Source organism: Bubalus bubalis, chromosome 11 (assembly GCF_019923935.1).
Source record: "Bubalus bubalis isolate 160015118507 breed Murrah chromosome 11, NDDB_SH_1, whole genome shotgun sequence".
Classification (NCBI taxonomy): domain Eukaryota; kingdom Metazoa; phylum Chordata; class Mammalia; order Artiodactyla; family Bovidae; genus Bubalus; species Bubalus bubalis.
In genome coordinates this window covers 10940264-10957266 of record NC_059167.1, presented here as the reverse complement: position 1 = coordinate 10957266, position 17003 = coordinate 10940264, and the positions used below count along the sequence as shown (strand labels likewise).

The window sequence follows — 17003 nt, the reverse complement described above, 5'->3', positions numbered from 1 at the left end:
GAGAAACACTGGGTTGGAGGAAGCACAAGCTGGAATCAAGATTGCTGGGAGAAATATCAATAACCTCAGAAACGCAGATGACACCACCCTCATGGCAGAAAGCGAAAAGAACTAAAGAGCCTCTTGATGAAAGTGAAAGAGGAGAGTGAAAAAGTTGGCTTAAAACTCAACATTCAGGAAACTAAGATCATGGCATCCAGTCCCATCATTTCACGGCAAATAGATGGGTAAACAATGGAATTGTTTATTTTGGGGGGCTCCAAAATCACTGCAGATGGTGACTACAGTCATGAAATTAAAAGACGCTTGCTCCTTGGAAGAAAAGCTATGACCAACCTAGACAGCATATCAAAGGTCCATCTAATCAAAGCTATGGTTTTTCCAGCAGTCATGTATAGATGTGAGAGTTGGACGATAAAGAAAGATGAGCACTGAAGAACTAATGCTTTTGAACTGTGATGTTGAAGAAGACTCTTGAGAATCCCTTGGACTGCAAAGAGATCCAACCAGTCCATCCTAAAGGAGATCAGTCCTGGGTGTTCACTGGAAGGACTGATGCTGAAGCTGAAACTCCAATACTTTGGCCTCCTGATGTGAAGAACTGACTCACTGGAAAAGACCCTGATGCTGGGAAAGATTGAAGGCAGGAGGAGAAGGGGATAACAGAGGACAAGATGGTTGGATGGCATCACCAACTCAATGGACATGAGTCTGAGTAAGCTCCCGAAGTTGTAGATGGACAGGGAAGCCTGGCGTGCTGCAGTCCATGGGGTCAGAAAGAGTCAGACACAACTGAGCGACTGAACTGAACTGACCCAGTAGAAATAAAAATAAAACTCAGCCACTGAAATTGAATGGCAATACTTGTTTACAAGGTAGTTCATTCAAATTGTTAAGACATTCTTTTAAACAAACAATTCAAGTTGAAAAATCTCTTTCTAGTGACAGATGAAATAATTTGGGCATCGATAAAAATACTAACTACAATGGAATAAAGCTGTTCCAATACGCCTAAGTTCATAAGTTAATGATACTCAAAAAGAAAAAAAAAAAATATCATTGGTCACCAGTAGAGAATGCTAGGGAAATAACTCATCATTTTGGAAAGGAGTCAATAAATTATAAGCTTTCAGATTAATAATAAAAGAGCAAATTTTAAAAACTCTCATCAACATCTCTGAAAGGCCTCTGACGTCTCTATTTGAAGGTCTAATTTGAGACAAAATATAAGTCAAGCTCAGTGAATTGAAATATATATATATATATATATATATATTGCATAGATATATAAAACTCAGAAAGACTGAGTATACTGCAAATAAAATATATGAAGAGAAATCACCTAAGCAGCAGTCATACTCCATATAAGGGGTGTAATCATTAAAAACATCATGATTCAGAAGAACCAGAAGAAAGCCCATACTTGCCTCAACTATATTACTTCTGCATCTGCTCCTGTTGACCTATTTCACAGACTAACATTTTATTTTGAGGATGAAATAACATAATGTATGTAGAATAATTAGAGCAATGCCTAGGGAGGCTCAGACGGTAAAGCGTCTGCCTGCAATGCGGGAGACCCAGGTTCGATTCCTGGGTCGGGAAGATCCCCTGGAGAAGGAAATGGCAATCCACTCCAGCACTCTTGACTGGAAAATCCCATGGACGGAGGAGCATGATAGACTACAGTCCATGGGGTCGCAAAGAGTCGGACACAACTGAGCTACTAGCTACTACTACTAGGGAAGATTGGTTTGTCCAGTAAATGGCAGTTTTCATTGTGATGATTACAGATGCTGAATGTAAGAGCAAACATGAGTGAAGAAATGGGATGTTTTAATCTGAAGAAACTCTTCAGAAAAATATCATTCCCTAAAGACTCACTGAATTCCTCTGTACATCTACAGACTCTTAAACAGCAAAACTGTCACTATTCTCACTCTCAGCTATTTCTTTTTACTTTTTATTTTATACTGGAGTATAGCTGATTAACAATGTTGTGTTAGTTTCAGGTGTACAGCCAAGTGATTCGGTTATCAGTGAAGTGACTCAGTTATACATACACATGTATCCATTATTTTTCAAATTCTTTTCCCACTTAGGTCGTTAATAACATTGAGCAGAATTTCCTGTACTATATACAGTAGGTCCTTGTTGGTTAACTATTTTAAATATATTAATAGCAGTGTGTACCTGTCAATCCCAAACTCCCTAACTATTCCTCCCCACCACCCTTCCTATATCTTTATAAAACCCATGTGTAACTCCTACATAATATAATTCAAATTTCATTTTAGCATTATCAATTTTCGTTTCTTTGCAACACTTTCACCTTTTTGACCAATTCCTTTATTATTATTATTTATTTGTATAAATAGCAAGGTTTGTCACTGGAATAGAAGCGAACTATCACAATCACACTTTTCATTGTCTGCAACCAATCAGCAACAAACTTCAAAAGCAGCGATTTGTTATTTACACAGTAAGGTGTGGCCCGAAGAGCTAGCAGCAAAGTTTCTCCTTTTTTGCAGTTACTCATCATTAATTAATACAATGTTGTGTTAATTGAAATTTGAATTGTATTGTTTAAGGATGGGTGTTATTTTGACCACATAGAGGTAATAAAATTCATGCACATCAAAACCATGCAACAAGGACTAACTGTCTTTACTTTTCAGAGTCCTCAAAAAGCTACTTCATGCATTCAGTGAAGGTGTTACAGCTGTATTCAGTGGAAGAGTTACGCTAAACTTCACCTCACCCGGGACTGGGACTCTGGTTTGTTTCTTTCAGTGAAATATATATATATATATATATATATACTGACTTTTCAAAATTCATTAATAACTAAACCTCTTGACTAGTCTTTGGGAAGGTAAGGTTTCCAAGCAACAGTAAACAGCTAAGAAACTAGGCACCAACTCCACACACAGTATCAAAAATGCCTATGAAATAAATCATATTAAGTAAAATTTGCCCTCAGTAAGACAAGATGAGAAGAGCCACAAGGATTAACTTCCATGGTCAACTTATAGTTATTGATACTAATAAGCAGTGTATCTCACATACTCACATTCTCAACAAAATTAAGCTCATTGAACGAGAGGGAAAAAAAAACTATCTACCATTACTTTCACAAAGAGGAATTTCCATAATAAAGTAGGAATAAAACAAAAATAAAATAGGAACAGTAATTACTCACACATAAACACAATAGGTAACAAATATTCAAATAATTAGCTTACATACAAATGAAAAACACAACTAAAAAAAAAAATCAACAACGACCTTGGTAAAAATTCTAAATGTTGCAATTCAAGTGAAGTGAAAGACGCTCAGTCATGTCCGACTCTTTGCGACCCCATGGACTATACAGTCCATGGAATTCTCTAGGCCAGAATACTGGAGTGGATAGGCTTTCCCTTCTCCAGGGCACCTTCCCAACCCAGGGATTGAACCCAGGTCTCCCGCACTGCAGGCGGATTCTTTACCAGCTGAGCCACAAGGGAAGCCCGTTGCAATTCAAAGTAGGCTTAAATTATGGAAACCATTAAAGAGCCTATTTAGTTTCTTCAGATACTTTCTTACTCCAAATTATCCTTTATTTTCATACTAGGAAAACACACATCCCCTAACACAGATTATACAGAAATGCATGCAAATCTGGTCATGTATAGGTTAACTGCATCCACGTGGCTGCATGGATGAGCAGAAACTGGAAACATGTGAATATTTCATCTAACCATTTACCCTGGTTTCACCTGACAGTAAAGTCAGTATTTAGCAAACATTCACAACAAATACAGCACAGGTGACTATGGAGGCAGTTCATTCATGTTGTATAAAAAAGAAAAATTGAAGTACTTGATTTACAAGTGTAAGGTCAACTTGGCAAAATCCAGGGCAGAAGTAGAGGCAGAGAAGAGGTGATGTCAAAAATTTTGTCCAACATAATAATGACAGCCATGGGCACACCAATTAAGTGCTTTCTACTTGACTTTCCTTCACTGACTGTTTCCCCACAGAATGTCAAGGTTGATCTGGCAATAGACTGCAAAATAGATTGGCTGTAGAGTTAATTTTATCAGCTCTCCTTTGGTCCCTTACAGCCTATTTATCTTCTACTATTAACACTAGAACAAAGAGAAGGAGGAGGACAGAAAGAAGAGGTGGAGGACGTGGGGCATTTTATAAAATTAGAGTGCAAATTTATGGATTCCATATTTTTCCAGTCCCACCATCTGTTGCTGAAATGTATTTTTTAAATGGCTGCTGCTATCTTTTTCATTTATCAAAAAGATCATTATCTCTGACTGCTATCCCTAACCTCTCTGCACATGCTGATTTATGGAAATATAAGTCCATACAAATACTTTTCAAATTTAGAAATCCCCTTTATTTATGTAACTGTTTTATTTTTAAATGAAATCTCATATATTCAAAGCCCATACAGAACACATATTCTAACCATAGTTTTTTTTAATTTTTTAAAAGTACTTCCATAAAATATTTGTAATGTTATTAAATAAGCATGCATGAAAAATGGAATGTACTTTTAATAGTACCTTATTGTATTTTGGGTGGACAGGCAATATAATCATGCGGCAAAAGCAATATTACGTATGCTGCCTATTTAGCGTATTGAAGTCAAAATAATCAGGTACACCTATCACTGTGAATACTATAACACATTATGTTGTTTATAGTCACAATAATATACAAAAGAAACTTAAGTTAGACCCAATGAATTCCAGGAAAGTACTGAATGCCTATAATGTGCTGTGGTGATTTAGTCACTCAGTCGTGTCCGACTCTTGTGACCCCATGGACTGCAAACAGCCAGGCTCCTCTGTCCATGGGATTTCACAGGCAAGAATACTGGAGAGGGTTGCCATTTCCTTCTCCAGGGGATCTTCTCGACCCAGGGATGAACTCACATCACCTGCCTTGGCAGGTTGGTTCTTTACCACTGGGCCACCAGGGAAGGCCTGCCTAAAATACCAAGTACTATATTAAGAACACAGCCAACACTTGAAGATAGGGATTACTTGATGAATTAAAGAAGTGACAAGAACATAAAGGTTTAACAAGAGTCTAAAACAGCATGACTACTTCAATAAATGTTAGCTCTATAAGGCATATATAATTATGTTCATTTTTCAGATGATTAAACTCAAGTTTAGAAAGGTTTAATAACTTGCCCAAAATCACTGAAGTGGTTTCTAGTGGAAAAAGTTCAGGATTCAGTAATAAGTCTGACTCCAAAGTCTATAGTTTTCCACTAGTTTCAAAGCAAAATTTTGTAAAAAATTCTGTCTAGTAGTTTCATGGGAAACTTGGCAATAAAATTTTAAACATAAGGGTCTAAGAACCTAACTCCTAAGATCTGAAATATATTAACAAAAAGAGGGTTCTAACAGAATTCAGTTGTTCCATTACAATTTCTTATCCAGAGACTCTTACTACTTAACACTAAAGTCGTTAAAAGTTGGTACAGTTCTCACCTTTAGGGCAATTATCAGAACTCAGCCAGAGAGAAAGGTATGAGTACCTTTGGCTCTGGAATATTACAAGTGGCTCATGTCTGGCTCCAAAAATCTAACATTATCCTTCTGGGCTGTCACTATGTATATCTGACAACTGAAACCCACTAAAAAGAAGAAAAACCTGGACTTTGTTACGTAACATTCAAATTTTTCCAAAGTTCATATGCCAGATGGTAACAGTCTATTATTCCCAAAGGGAAATTTGAATCAGAGTGCTTAATTTGAAGAAAAATGACCTGTTAATACATGCCTCTAAGGTCTAACTTGACATTATTATATTTTAACCAATCTTTACCTTAAAAATGTACTTAGTGAATCTAATGATTTGAATTAAGAGAACTGTATCTTTCCTTTATACGGAGTATTAACTACTTCAGCCTCATCAGCTACAGTCCAAATTTCTACTGCAGAATGTATTAACTTTCTATGTTGAACATTCCTTAAGGGCATTCCATTTCTATAACATTAACATAAAAAACAGACCTGTTCTCTCATGAATAGTAACATACAGTCCTAGAAATATCCTAAACACTAGGCAATTCAACTGCACTATTTAACCCAGGAGTACAATATATTCCAAATCTTCCCAGTAAACTTGCAAATAAAACTTTGCCATAGGGCTTCCCTGGTGGCTCAGATGGTAAATAATCTGTCTGCTATGCAGGAGACCCAGGTTTGATCCCTGGATTGGGAAGATCCCCTGGAGGAGGACATGGCAACCCACTCCAGTATTTTTACCCAGAGAATTCCATAGACAGAGGAGCCTAGCAGGCTACAGTCCATGGGGTTGCATAGAGTCAGACACGACTGAGCAACTAACACTTTCATAACATAGGTTCTTTTTGGACCAAATGTTCTCAGACTTCCAAAAAAATTTACAGCATGAGAAATAACACAGGATGACACCTCCTTAAGTTCATGAAGTTCACTGAGCCCAAAGATCCTAAATCATATCATCCAACTTAATATGGCTTGTTGGCTGCTATGGCTACAAGAAAGGCTAGTTAGAAAAAAAAAAAAAAAATCAACAGTTATCACTTAGGAAGAAGGGGGAAGGAAACTTGCAGAATCCACCACATTGCCTTAAGTGGCAGCTAGAACTGCCAACTCTGACAAGCCTTCAATGCCAATCCAAGCTCAGCACTAGACTCCCTCCCATTCTGTTTCCACATTTGTTCCATCTAACTCTCATTCTGGACATTGTACCAGATGTAACCTTAATGACTTGTATGACGATGGGCTTTGGATCTTCAATCAGTTAAGATAACCTCCAAAATCTAGTTTATCAATGTAAATTATATAACCCTTCAAACTTGGAATCCAAAATCCAAATTTTCAGAAAAAAAAAAAAATTCACAGCATCATGAAAACATGGGTAACCACAACTGAATGACAAGAACAAACCCTGGTGCTGGGTTTGGGGATAATGTCCTATCCTTGGCTCTGTCACTGACTTACTGTGAGACTATGCAAGTTAGTGACCATTCCATGCCCCAACAGCATCTACCCACTAGGACTACTGAAACAATTAAATGAGTTTCTACCAAAAAAAAAAAAGAAAGAGCCTGTAAACTAAACTTAGGCAGAAATTCCCAAAGAGGTAGGTGCTGTTTTCCTATGAAACACCACACACCCATTGCTGATCCTCTAACACTGCTCAACTCTTCACAGAGCAAGACCTTCACATATAATAAGCAAAGAATTACATTTAGCGTTGGAATAAAAATTCAAGAAAACAATAGCAAAATAATGTACATTTCAAGAAAAAGTAGTCCAAAAATTGACTGATCATGACTCTTGACCCTTCAAAACCAACAGAAATAATTCCCACAATTCTCTTGTTTGAAGAAATCATCTCAGGAGGAAAACATTGCACTGAATATTTATATTGTCCCTCACTCACTGACAAATTATGTTCACAAAACTAAATCTCAATAAAATAAATATATAAGTTTATATACAGTTGACCTTTGAACAACACGGGTGTGAACTACACTTGTCTACTTATATGCAGATTTTTTTCAATAGTAAATAGCACAGTATCGCATGATCCAAGGTTGGCTGAATCCACGAACACAGAACTGTAAATATGGAGAAGTTCAGACAGGGAGGAAACTCAGACACCAAGAGCCAACTACAAGTTATACACAAATTTTCAATTGCATGGAAGGTCAGAGTCCCAACCTCCATGTTGTTCAAAGGTAAACTATATATCACTTATATCCATTTCCTGAGATTTAGCATTAGTATCATTTATAAATCTAAGTTAATAATAAAAGTTATTATCTTACCTAGAGCAGAATAGCTGATCTCATTTCCTAGGAAATCTCTTATATGTTAAAAAAGAAATGCTAATTTCAATTAGACAATGGATATTTAACATGGAGAAAATTCTTTTAACAGTTGAACAATGGTTAAAATTGATTAACCAAAATTCAACATCTATTCATGATAAAAACTCCACACACCCTAAGCCCATGCTCTGTAACAAAAGAAACCCCCACAGTGATAAGCCCGTGCTATGCAACTAGAGAGGAGACCTCACTCTCCCCATCCAGAGAAATCCCACACAGCGAAGAAGACCACGGCCAAAAATAAATAGATAAAAGTTTAAAAAATAAATCACAAAGAAATACTCAGGAATAAACCTGACCAAGGAGGTGAAAGATCTATATGCTGAAAACTATAAAACATTGATAAAGAACTGAAGATGACAAAGAAATGGAAAGATATACCATGCTCTTGGACTGGAATAATTAATATTGTTAAAATGGCCATACAACTGAAAGCAATCTACAGGTTTAATGCAAATCCCATCAAATTACTCATGACATTATTCACAGAACTAGAACAAATAATCCTAAAATTTATATGGAACCACAAAAAACCCAGAATTGCCAAAGCGATCCTGAGGAAAAAGAACAAAGCTGGAGGTATAACCCTCCCAGACTTCAGACAATACTACAAAAAGCTACATCAAGAAGCATGGTATTGGTTTAAAAAAAAAAAAAAGATATATGAATCAACGGAACAGAGCAGAGAGCCCAGAAATAAACCCACATACCCAGAGTCATACCCAGCCTCCTTTGACACAGCACCACACAACAGCAAGTAGTGTTGGGAAGGCTGGAAAGCCACAGGTAAATCAATCAAGTTAGAACACTCCCTCACACCATACACAAAATAAACTCAATGGCTTAAAGGTTTAAATATAAGACACAACACCACAAAACTCCCAGAAGAGAACATATGTAAAATCTGTACCAACATAAATCAAAGCAATGTTTTCTTAGGTTAGTCTACCAAAGCAATACAAATAAAAGCAAAAATAAACAAATGAGACATCAAATTTATAAGCTTTTGCACAGCAAAGGAAATCATAGGTAGAACAAAAGGACAACCTACAAAATGGGAGAAAATATTTCCAAACAATGGGACCAACAAAGGATTTCCAAAATAAACAGCTCAGTACAGTTCAGTTCAGTCGCTCTGTCGCTCTGTCATGTCTGACTCTTTGCAATCCTATGGACTGCAGCGCGCCAGGCTCCCCTGTCCATCACCAACTCCCAGAGCTTGCACAAACTCACGTCCATCAAATCGGTGATGCCATCCAACCATCTCTGTCGTCTCCTTCTCCTCCCGCCTTCAATCTTTCCCAGCATCAGGGTCTTTTCGAAGGGGTCAGTTCTTCACATCAGGTGGCCAAAGTACTGGAGTTTCAGCTTCAGCATCAGTCCTTCCAATGAATACCCAGGGTTGATTTCCTTTAGGATGGACTGGTTGGATCTCCTTGCAGTCCAAGGGACTCTCAAGAGTCTTCTCCAGCACCACAGGTCAAAAGCATCAATGTTTCCGCACTCAGTCTTCTTTATGGTCTAACTCTCACATCCATACATGACTACTGGAAAAAACATTGCTTTGACTAGATGGACCTTTGTTGGCAAAGTAATGTCTCTATATTTTAATATGCTGTCTAGCTTGGTCATAGCTTTCCTTTCAAGGGGCAAGCATCTTTTAATTTCGTGACTGCAGTCACCATCTGCAGCAATTTTGGAGCCCAAGAAAATAAAGTCTCTCAATTTTTCCATTGTTTCCCCATCTATTTGCCAACAAGTGATGGGACCAGATGCCATGATCTTAGTTTTTTGAATGTTGAGTTTTAAGCCAGTTTTTTCACTCTCCTCTTTCACTTTCATCAAGAGGCTCTTTAGTTCCTGTTTGCTTTCTGCCATAAGGGTGGTGTCTTCTGCATATCTGAGGTTATTGATGTTTCTCCCAGAAATGTGATTCCATCTTGTGCTTCATCCAGCCCAGCATTTCGCATGATGTACTCTGAATATAAAGTTAAATAAGCACAGTGACAATATACAGCCTTGATGTACTCCTTTTTCCCAATTTGGAACCAGTCCATTGTTCAATGTGTGGTTCTAACTGTTGCTTCCTAACCTGCATACAGATTTCTTGGGAGGTAGGTAAGGTGGTCAAGTATTCCCATCTCTGTAAGCACTTTTCACAGTTCGTTATGATCCACAGTCAAAGGCTTTGGCACAGTCAATAAAGCAGAAGTAGATAAACAGCTAATACAAGTCAATAACAGCAACAACAACAAACATCCAACAATGCCCCCCAAAAAGGGGGCAAAAGACCTAAATTGACATTTCTCCAAAGAAGACATACAGATGGCCAATAGGCACATGAAAAGACACTCAACATCACTAATTACTAGAGAAATGCAAATCAAAATTACAATGAGGTATCACCTCACATTAGTTAGAATGGCCATCATCAAAAGCCTACAAATAATAAATGTCATTGAGGGTATGGAGAAAAGGGAACCCTCCTACACTGTTGGATGGAATTTAAATTGGTGCAGCACTACAGAAATCGTTATGGATGTTCCTTGAAAAACTAAAAATTGCCATAAGATCCAACAATCCACCCCTGGGCATATATCTGGAAAAAACTCTTAATTCAAAAAAAATGCATATACCCCAAAGTTCATAGCTGCGCTATTTTCAATAGACAAGACATGGAAGCAACCTAAATGTCAACAGATGAATGGATAAAGATGTGGTATATACATATATACAATGGAATATTACTCAGTCATTAAAAATGAAGTAACTCCATTTGCAGCAATATGAATGGATATAGAGATTATCATACTAAATGAAGTAAGTTTAGAACGAGGAAGACAAATATGATATCACTTATATGTGAAAATAAAATGTGACACAAGCAAAGTTATTTACAAAACAGAAACAGACTCATAGATAAAGAAAACAAACCATGGTTACCAAGGGGAAAGGGGGCAGGTGGGGGATAAATTAGGTGTTTGAGATGAGCAGACACAAACTATTCTATATAAAACAGATAAGCAGGGTCCTACTGTTTAGCACAGGGAATTATATTTGATATCCTATATCCTATAATAAACCATAATGGAAAAGAATATTAATAAATATGTGTGTATAACTGAATCACTTTGCCGTATACCAGAAACTAATATAATATTATAAATTAACTATACCTCAATAAAATAATAATAATAATTTCAAAATGAATTAATCTGCTACACAATATTGAAAAGAAACTAGGTTCCAGAGCAAGAGAACTTGCATGAGCTGGAGCACAGGCTCAAAAAGAAACAAAAAACAAAAATCAATTTCCAGAGTCCCTTCCTAAACAGAACACACAATGATTAAAATTTTAAAAATAGAGGATAACACTATCATGTACTTACAAGACTCGAAGAATATAAATAAAAAGATTCAAATGAATCACCTGATAGTTGGCATGTTACATACACTCATTTTTAGGTTATGCTCATTTTACTGCTATATTTCATAATAGTAAATATTTTAATGCTAAGAAAGCAATTTATACTGAGAAGCCCATCAGACTGACTTGTGAGAAATACTCCGAGTTGCACATCTTCCCATAGATTAAGGCAGGTGTGCCCCCAGGTAACTTACAGGTGGTAGAGTGGAAATCATTGCTCCATCGAGGGACTGTAATATAAAGCAATGAGAGACATCCCCCTCTGGTATGAGGGTGAGTGGGTTATCACTGAGAACCAACTACTTTAACAGAACAAGAATTTGGAGAAATTAAGGAGGAGAATTTAGACCAAAGAATGGCCTAAAATAAAAGGAGGGCTTCCCAGGTGGTGCTAGTGGTAAAGAACCTGCCTGCCAATACAGGAGACATAAGAGACTTGGGTTCGATCCCTGGGTCTAAAAGATCTCCTAGAGGAGGAAATGGCAACCCACTCCAGTATTCTAGCCTGGAGAATCCCATGGACAGAGAAGCCTGGAGGGCTACAGTCCATAGGGTTGCAGAGTCGGACATGACCAAAGCAACTTGGCACAGTGCAAGGTAAAGAAATCTTGTTCTCCTATGTCCTGTTTTAAATATGAGCGGCTCTACATTTTATGTACGGGTAATTCAGATGGAAATGAAATACCTGTTGAGTTTATTTCTCATGTATAAAACCATTCCCCCAGAACTCAGCGTTATTCAATTCTAGGCCTCTCGATTCTAGTAGAACGCATACTGTGTTTTAAAAGCTTACCCATACAGAAGTTTCTCTAATATATAGTTTTATTTCCCAATAACTCAATCCAAGGGAAATTCATCTAATATTCTCCCTTTCAAAGTAGGTTAGTTCTCTGCCACTAGTTAATGTTTTTAATTTTTTACTAATAAATTATGGAGCAAAAAACTAACTACCATTATTAATATGGTAATTAAATCAAAAACATCTCATGAGCTACTTAAATATATAAAGTCTATGGCATCATCTGCAAATACATCATAAATCATAAAAACCTGGTAGATGCAAAAAAGTCCAAGTTTATTTTCTAAATGAAAGTAGTAAAAAAACCTTACAAGAGAAAATATGTTCCCTGCCCTCAAGCAATTAGCCTCCAATTACAAGCAAATAAGATGACTACATTTCTGCTTTGTAAAAAGAAAATAAATCATCAATTAAGCCATACAGCACAGATATATATAAAATAATCAGTTTTACAGCACACATGTACCTGTCGTCTTAGAGTGTACACTCATAATTAGAAACATGAAGGAATAAATTTAATTGGTTTCCCAAGAGTTTGGAGAAGATGAGTTAGCAAATTCCAAAAGAAGGAAATAAGAGATGGAATTAGCAAAATATTAATAAAAAATATTCATTTTAGGGAATTCTCTGGTGGCCCAATGTTTAAGACTTCACACTCTCACTGCCTAGGGACCAGGTTCAATTTCTCTTCCGGGAATTAAACCCCCTCCCCTGCCACCCCAGCCATATGGCATGGCCAAAATCAAACAAACAAATAAAAATATTCATTTTATCCCAGAATTCTGGGGTATCTTTCCGGCTTCCATCCCCACGTGAATTATATTAAATCCCCATGTGTTTAAATTGGCATATACTTGAAAGGGCATTTTGAAATGTCTGGAGAATTTTTAATTGCACATGTCCTTTAACCCAGGAATCCTATACTTCCAAGAATCATACATGATTATACACAACAAATGTGTACAGTGACGGTCATGGCTACACAGTTCATAATAACAAACAATAACCTAAATACATCTATACTATGGAATATTATAACTGTTCAAAAGAATGAGGAAGAGCTACTGTGTCATATGAAAAATGATATACATTAAAGGAATTAAAGTTACATAACACTTATTATACAAAAGTTAAATAACACTTTTTACAGGATGCTGGTTTTCAAAGCAATTACATGTATGCTTATGCATAGAAAATGTGTGAAAAGATAGACAAGAAGCTGTCACAACAGTTACCTCTGGAGCAGCACTAAAAAGGGCTCTGGAGTTTTAGTATTTATTTAAATAATGAGCATGTCTTACTAAATTAAACCATCCTTAAAATTCCTAATTCCCCATGAGGAATATCCATGGTCCAAATTTAGTAAGTTTCAGTTTAATTCATATCCTGAATTCTTCCCCTCTGATTTAATGCTCTCAAATTCAGACTTCCCTAGTAGTCCAGTGGTTAAGACTCCATGCTTCCACTGCAGTGGTTTGAGCCTCGTCAGGGAACAAAGCCTACATGTCACGTGACACAGCCAAAAAAAATTAATAAATAAAGCTTTCAAATTCAATAGAATCTAATCTATACACACTAGTTGGCAATCCATCTGACAAGCTAACCTAAATTTAAACTACAAAATAGTAACCCAGTAAAAAAGCCAAAGCTATTCATGATGGTCATCTCCTTTATCTCATATTCATATTCAACAACTAAACTTCCAAAAAGGTTAGTAAGAGAAAATGCAAACATTTGTAACATTCTTACATGTTCTATAGCCCCCGCCTGTCCATTACTATACTCTCGATAATGTCCAAGCATCTGGTCGACTTGTCGCAGGTTCCGACTGGTGTCCTAAAAAAAAGTGGGCTTTACTAATTGCTCCAAATGATGTTTTCCCCAATCTTATCAGTAAATCAAAGAACTAGGTCAACTGTTTGCAAAAGGTACAACTGATACAATAATTAAGTTGGACATCAATATACTTCATAAATATCAAATAAATCTTATTAACACTGATAAAGAAACTCAAACCCATCTGCAATTTACACCTGTGAAATCGGAAGCAAATGGTTTCAGTCCTTATCCAAGGCTCCATAACAAGCTGGAAACAAAACCATAAATTGGATAAGAACCCTCATCAGCAATTTGTGCATGTCAACAATTTATACACTTCACCCCCTCTTTATAGAAGAGAAATCTTGAGGAAAATGTGGTAGATTGTGTTCAAGACAAGCAAATCATGAGGATCAATGTTATTTCAATTATTTACCTTAGCACTCGATTAAGAGAAAAGAAAATAAAGTAGCCCTTAACTTTTAGCTATAAACAAATTTGTTTCTAATTACAATAAAAATGGTTTCCATGAAATTTGCTAGGTTTCACCTGAAAGTTGAATGAAGGCATTTCTTTCCAAATATATACTTATTAATATGTTTCATTAGTGGAAAAGTACAAGAATCTGCACTACAAAAATCCAATATTATGTTAATTTAAATAAGTTTCAAAAGAAATAGGTTTCTGAGTTTTAAAGCATATTATGGTTTCTCCACCAGAAATTAGCCTCTTTTTATCTAAGCATAATGACTCAAACCAACTGAAAGCCAAAATCCATGGTTATTTAGGCAAAACAGAAGTAACAGATTAAAGGGTAGGAAAAAAATAATTCTATTTGAGTTTTCTTTTTCCCCAAAATGATACCCTTCCCCCTCCTCATTATCAAACCCTTTCTAGGAAGGGCATATAAAATGCCCACTCAAATTTCCAAACACTGTCAAAAACTAGCCTCTAAATAAAAACGGCATCTCAATATCATTCATCCATGAATAATTTACCTACCCAAAATAGGAACAACTTCTCTAAAGACATGTCCACAAGAAGCTAAACTATGGTAATTCCTACTGGCTTCACTCCCAGAGTATTTAAAGTATTTGGAAATACTATCTTATCCCAAGACATTTCCGCAACCTATCAGATATCTCAAGTATCTTTACTGACTGTGTTAAGCAGAATAATGGCCCCAAAAATGTCTAGGTCCTAATCTCTCAAACCTGTGTATACGTTCCCTTATATGGCAAAAGGGATTTTGCAGATATAACTAAATTAAGGACCTTGAGATGGGGAGATTATTCTGGATTATGGGGTGGACCCAAGGTACTCACAAGGAACCTTAAAGGGAAGCAAGAGTAGGCATAGTAACATGATGTAAGAAGGGTCCAACCCACCCTTATGGCTGTGAAGAGTAAGGGAGGGGCTATAGGACCAGGAATTTCAGCAGCCTCTAGAAAAGGCTGGAAAAGGAACAGATATTTCCCTAGGGCCTCCAGAAAGGAATGCAGACCTCCTGATATCCTGCTTTTAGCCCAATGAGACCACTGTCAGATTTTGACCTTTAGAACTATAAGAAAATAAATTTCTGGGTTTTTTAGACAATAGTTTTATGGTAATTTGTTACTGTGTCATAAAAAACTAATACACTGACTTAAACCATTTCTCAGTTTAACCTAGTTAAAATCTACCACATGCTACCACTGCTAAACTAACCTGTAAAGTGCTGGTTATCGTGTTGACCTTCTCAGTGACACCCACAGTAGGACGATGTCGAACTTCCCTGTGTACTGAACTGGCAGCCCATCGACTCAACCGGTCACGAGAGCGGAAGTGGTCTGAATCACTGGAGGATTCTGCCATTGATGTATAAAACTCCTTAAAAATAAATCCAGCTCAAGGTCAATCAAATGGTAAAGAGCAGAGAAATAAGAGGTTAATTTAACTTTTATTTGCTTTTAAGTATTTATTACATTAGTCTTTTGCCATATCATAATTTCTAACACAGAGCTTGAAAACACAAGTCATTTCCACATGCAACTCTCTCTCCTTTGTCTTTTCTGCTTTATGAGCAATTCCTCAGACATTTACAACTCCAAATAATAATAATCATTTAGTTTTGTGCAATGATCCTAAATTTTCAAAGCATACAGTATCTCATACAACCCTACCAACAACACTCTAAGGTATATGAGACATACAGATTGGTATCTCTACAATGAAAGAAAAAAAATTACACAGATATTCTCTAAGGCAGAACCTGAAGGTCTCAATATTCGTCTGACTTCCATTCTGCTAAGCTATGAGAACATGTGCATCTTTAAATAAAAATACAACACACACAGAATAAACTAAAATAAGAGAATTCCATTTATTATACAGCAAACACTCTCAAACCTCTTAATTTAAAATATAGTCGAATTAAATGCCATCACAGAAGTACAAATTCCATGATAACAAATATGTGAGAAGATGACATCTTCAACATCTCCACCAAAACAGAAGGCCAAGCAGCCTGACTATAATCTCCTAAGAAGAAACATCTCTAAATATGCTTTCTTCCCATCCTTACCTCAATTTTCAAGCTAATGCAAAAGAAAATTATTTCACGTAAGACAATCTCAATTTCAGAAAATTTTTACAGAAATTGAAGAAATGAAATATATTTTTAACAAAGAAACATCAGAGAAAATTCAATTATCAAAATTGAAAGTTTGAGTATTCCAATAATTTTATTTTCTTCTTAATAGAGAGTTAATGATCTTTATTTTAACATTAATTGTTACAATCTTCTTAAAATCTATATGGCCAGTTTTCTGGCGTTTTAAAGAAACCTCGCTTTAATAATCTAAAATATTCTGAAATTTTTGGATCTTTATTGTGAATGAATCTGGGAAGTACATGACCATAGGGATAGAGGGAATTTGCTAAATATGTATAGATTCTATAAAGCCAAAGGGATAAAGGGAATTTGCTAAATATGTATAGTTTCTAGCACATTTAATGAAAGTATTCATGTTTTTAAAATATTTAAATAAAAAAGATAAGCAAGGGAGCTTGCTGTGAGT

The 17003-nt window shown here is 36.2% G+C and overlaps 1 protein-coding gene across 15 annotated transcripts in view; it reads right to left on the bottom strand.

The window, feature by feature from the left end:
• The window catches only part of CEP128 (centrosomal protein 128), a 601725-nt gene that overhangs the window by 438920 nt on the left and 145802 nt on the right, over window positions 1-17003 (bottom strand). For 13 of the 15 annotated variants that reach the window (XM_045162006.1, XM_045162004.1, XM_044924668.2 and 10 more), the window contains 2 exons: window positions 15652-15813; window positions 13876-13962 (listed from right to left, as the gene is read on the bottom strand). The exons of 1 other annotated variant lie outside the window; for it this stretch is intronic. In XM_045162006.1, coding sequence (XP_045017941.1) covers window positions 13876-13962; window positions 15652-15798 — 234 coding nt within the window. In that variant the 5' untranslated portion in view covers window positions 15799-15813. The remainder of the gene's footprint in view (window positions 1-13875; window positions 13963-15651; window positions 15814-17003) is intronic. One more of the 15 variants, XM_045162002.1, reaches the window with a different exon arrangement.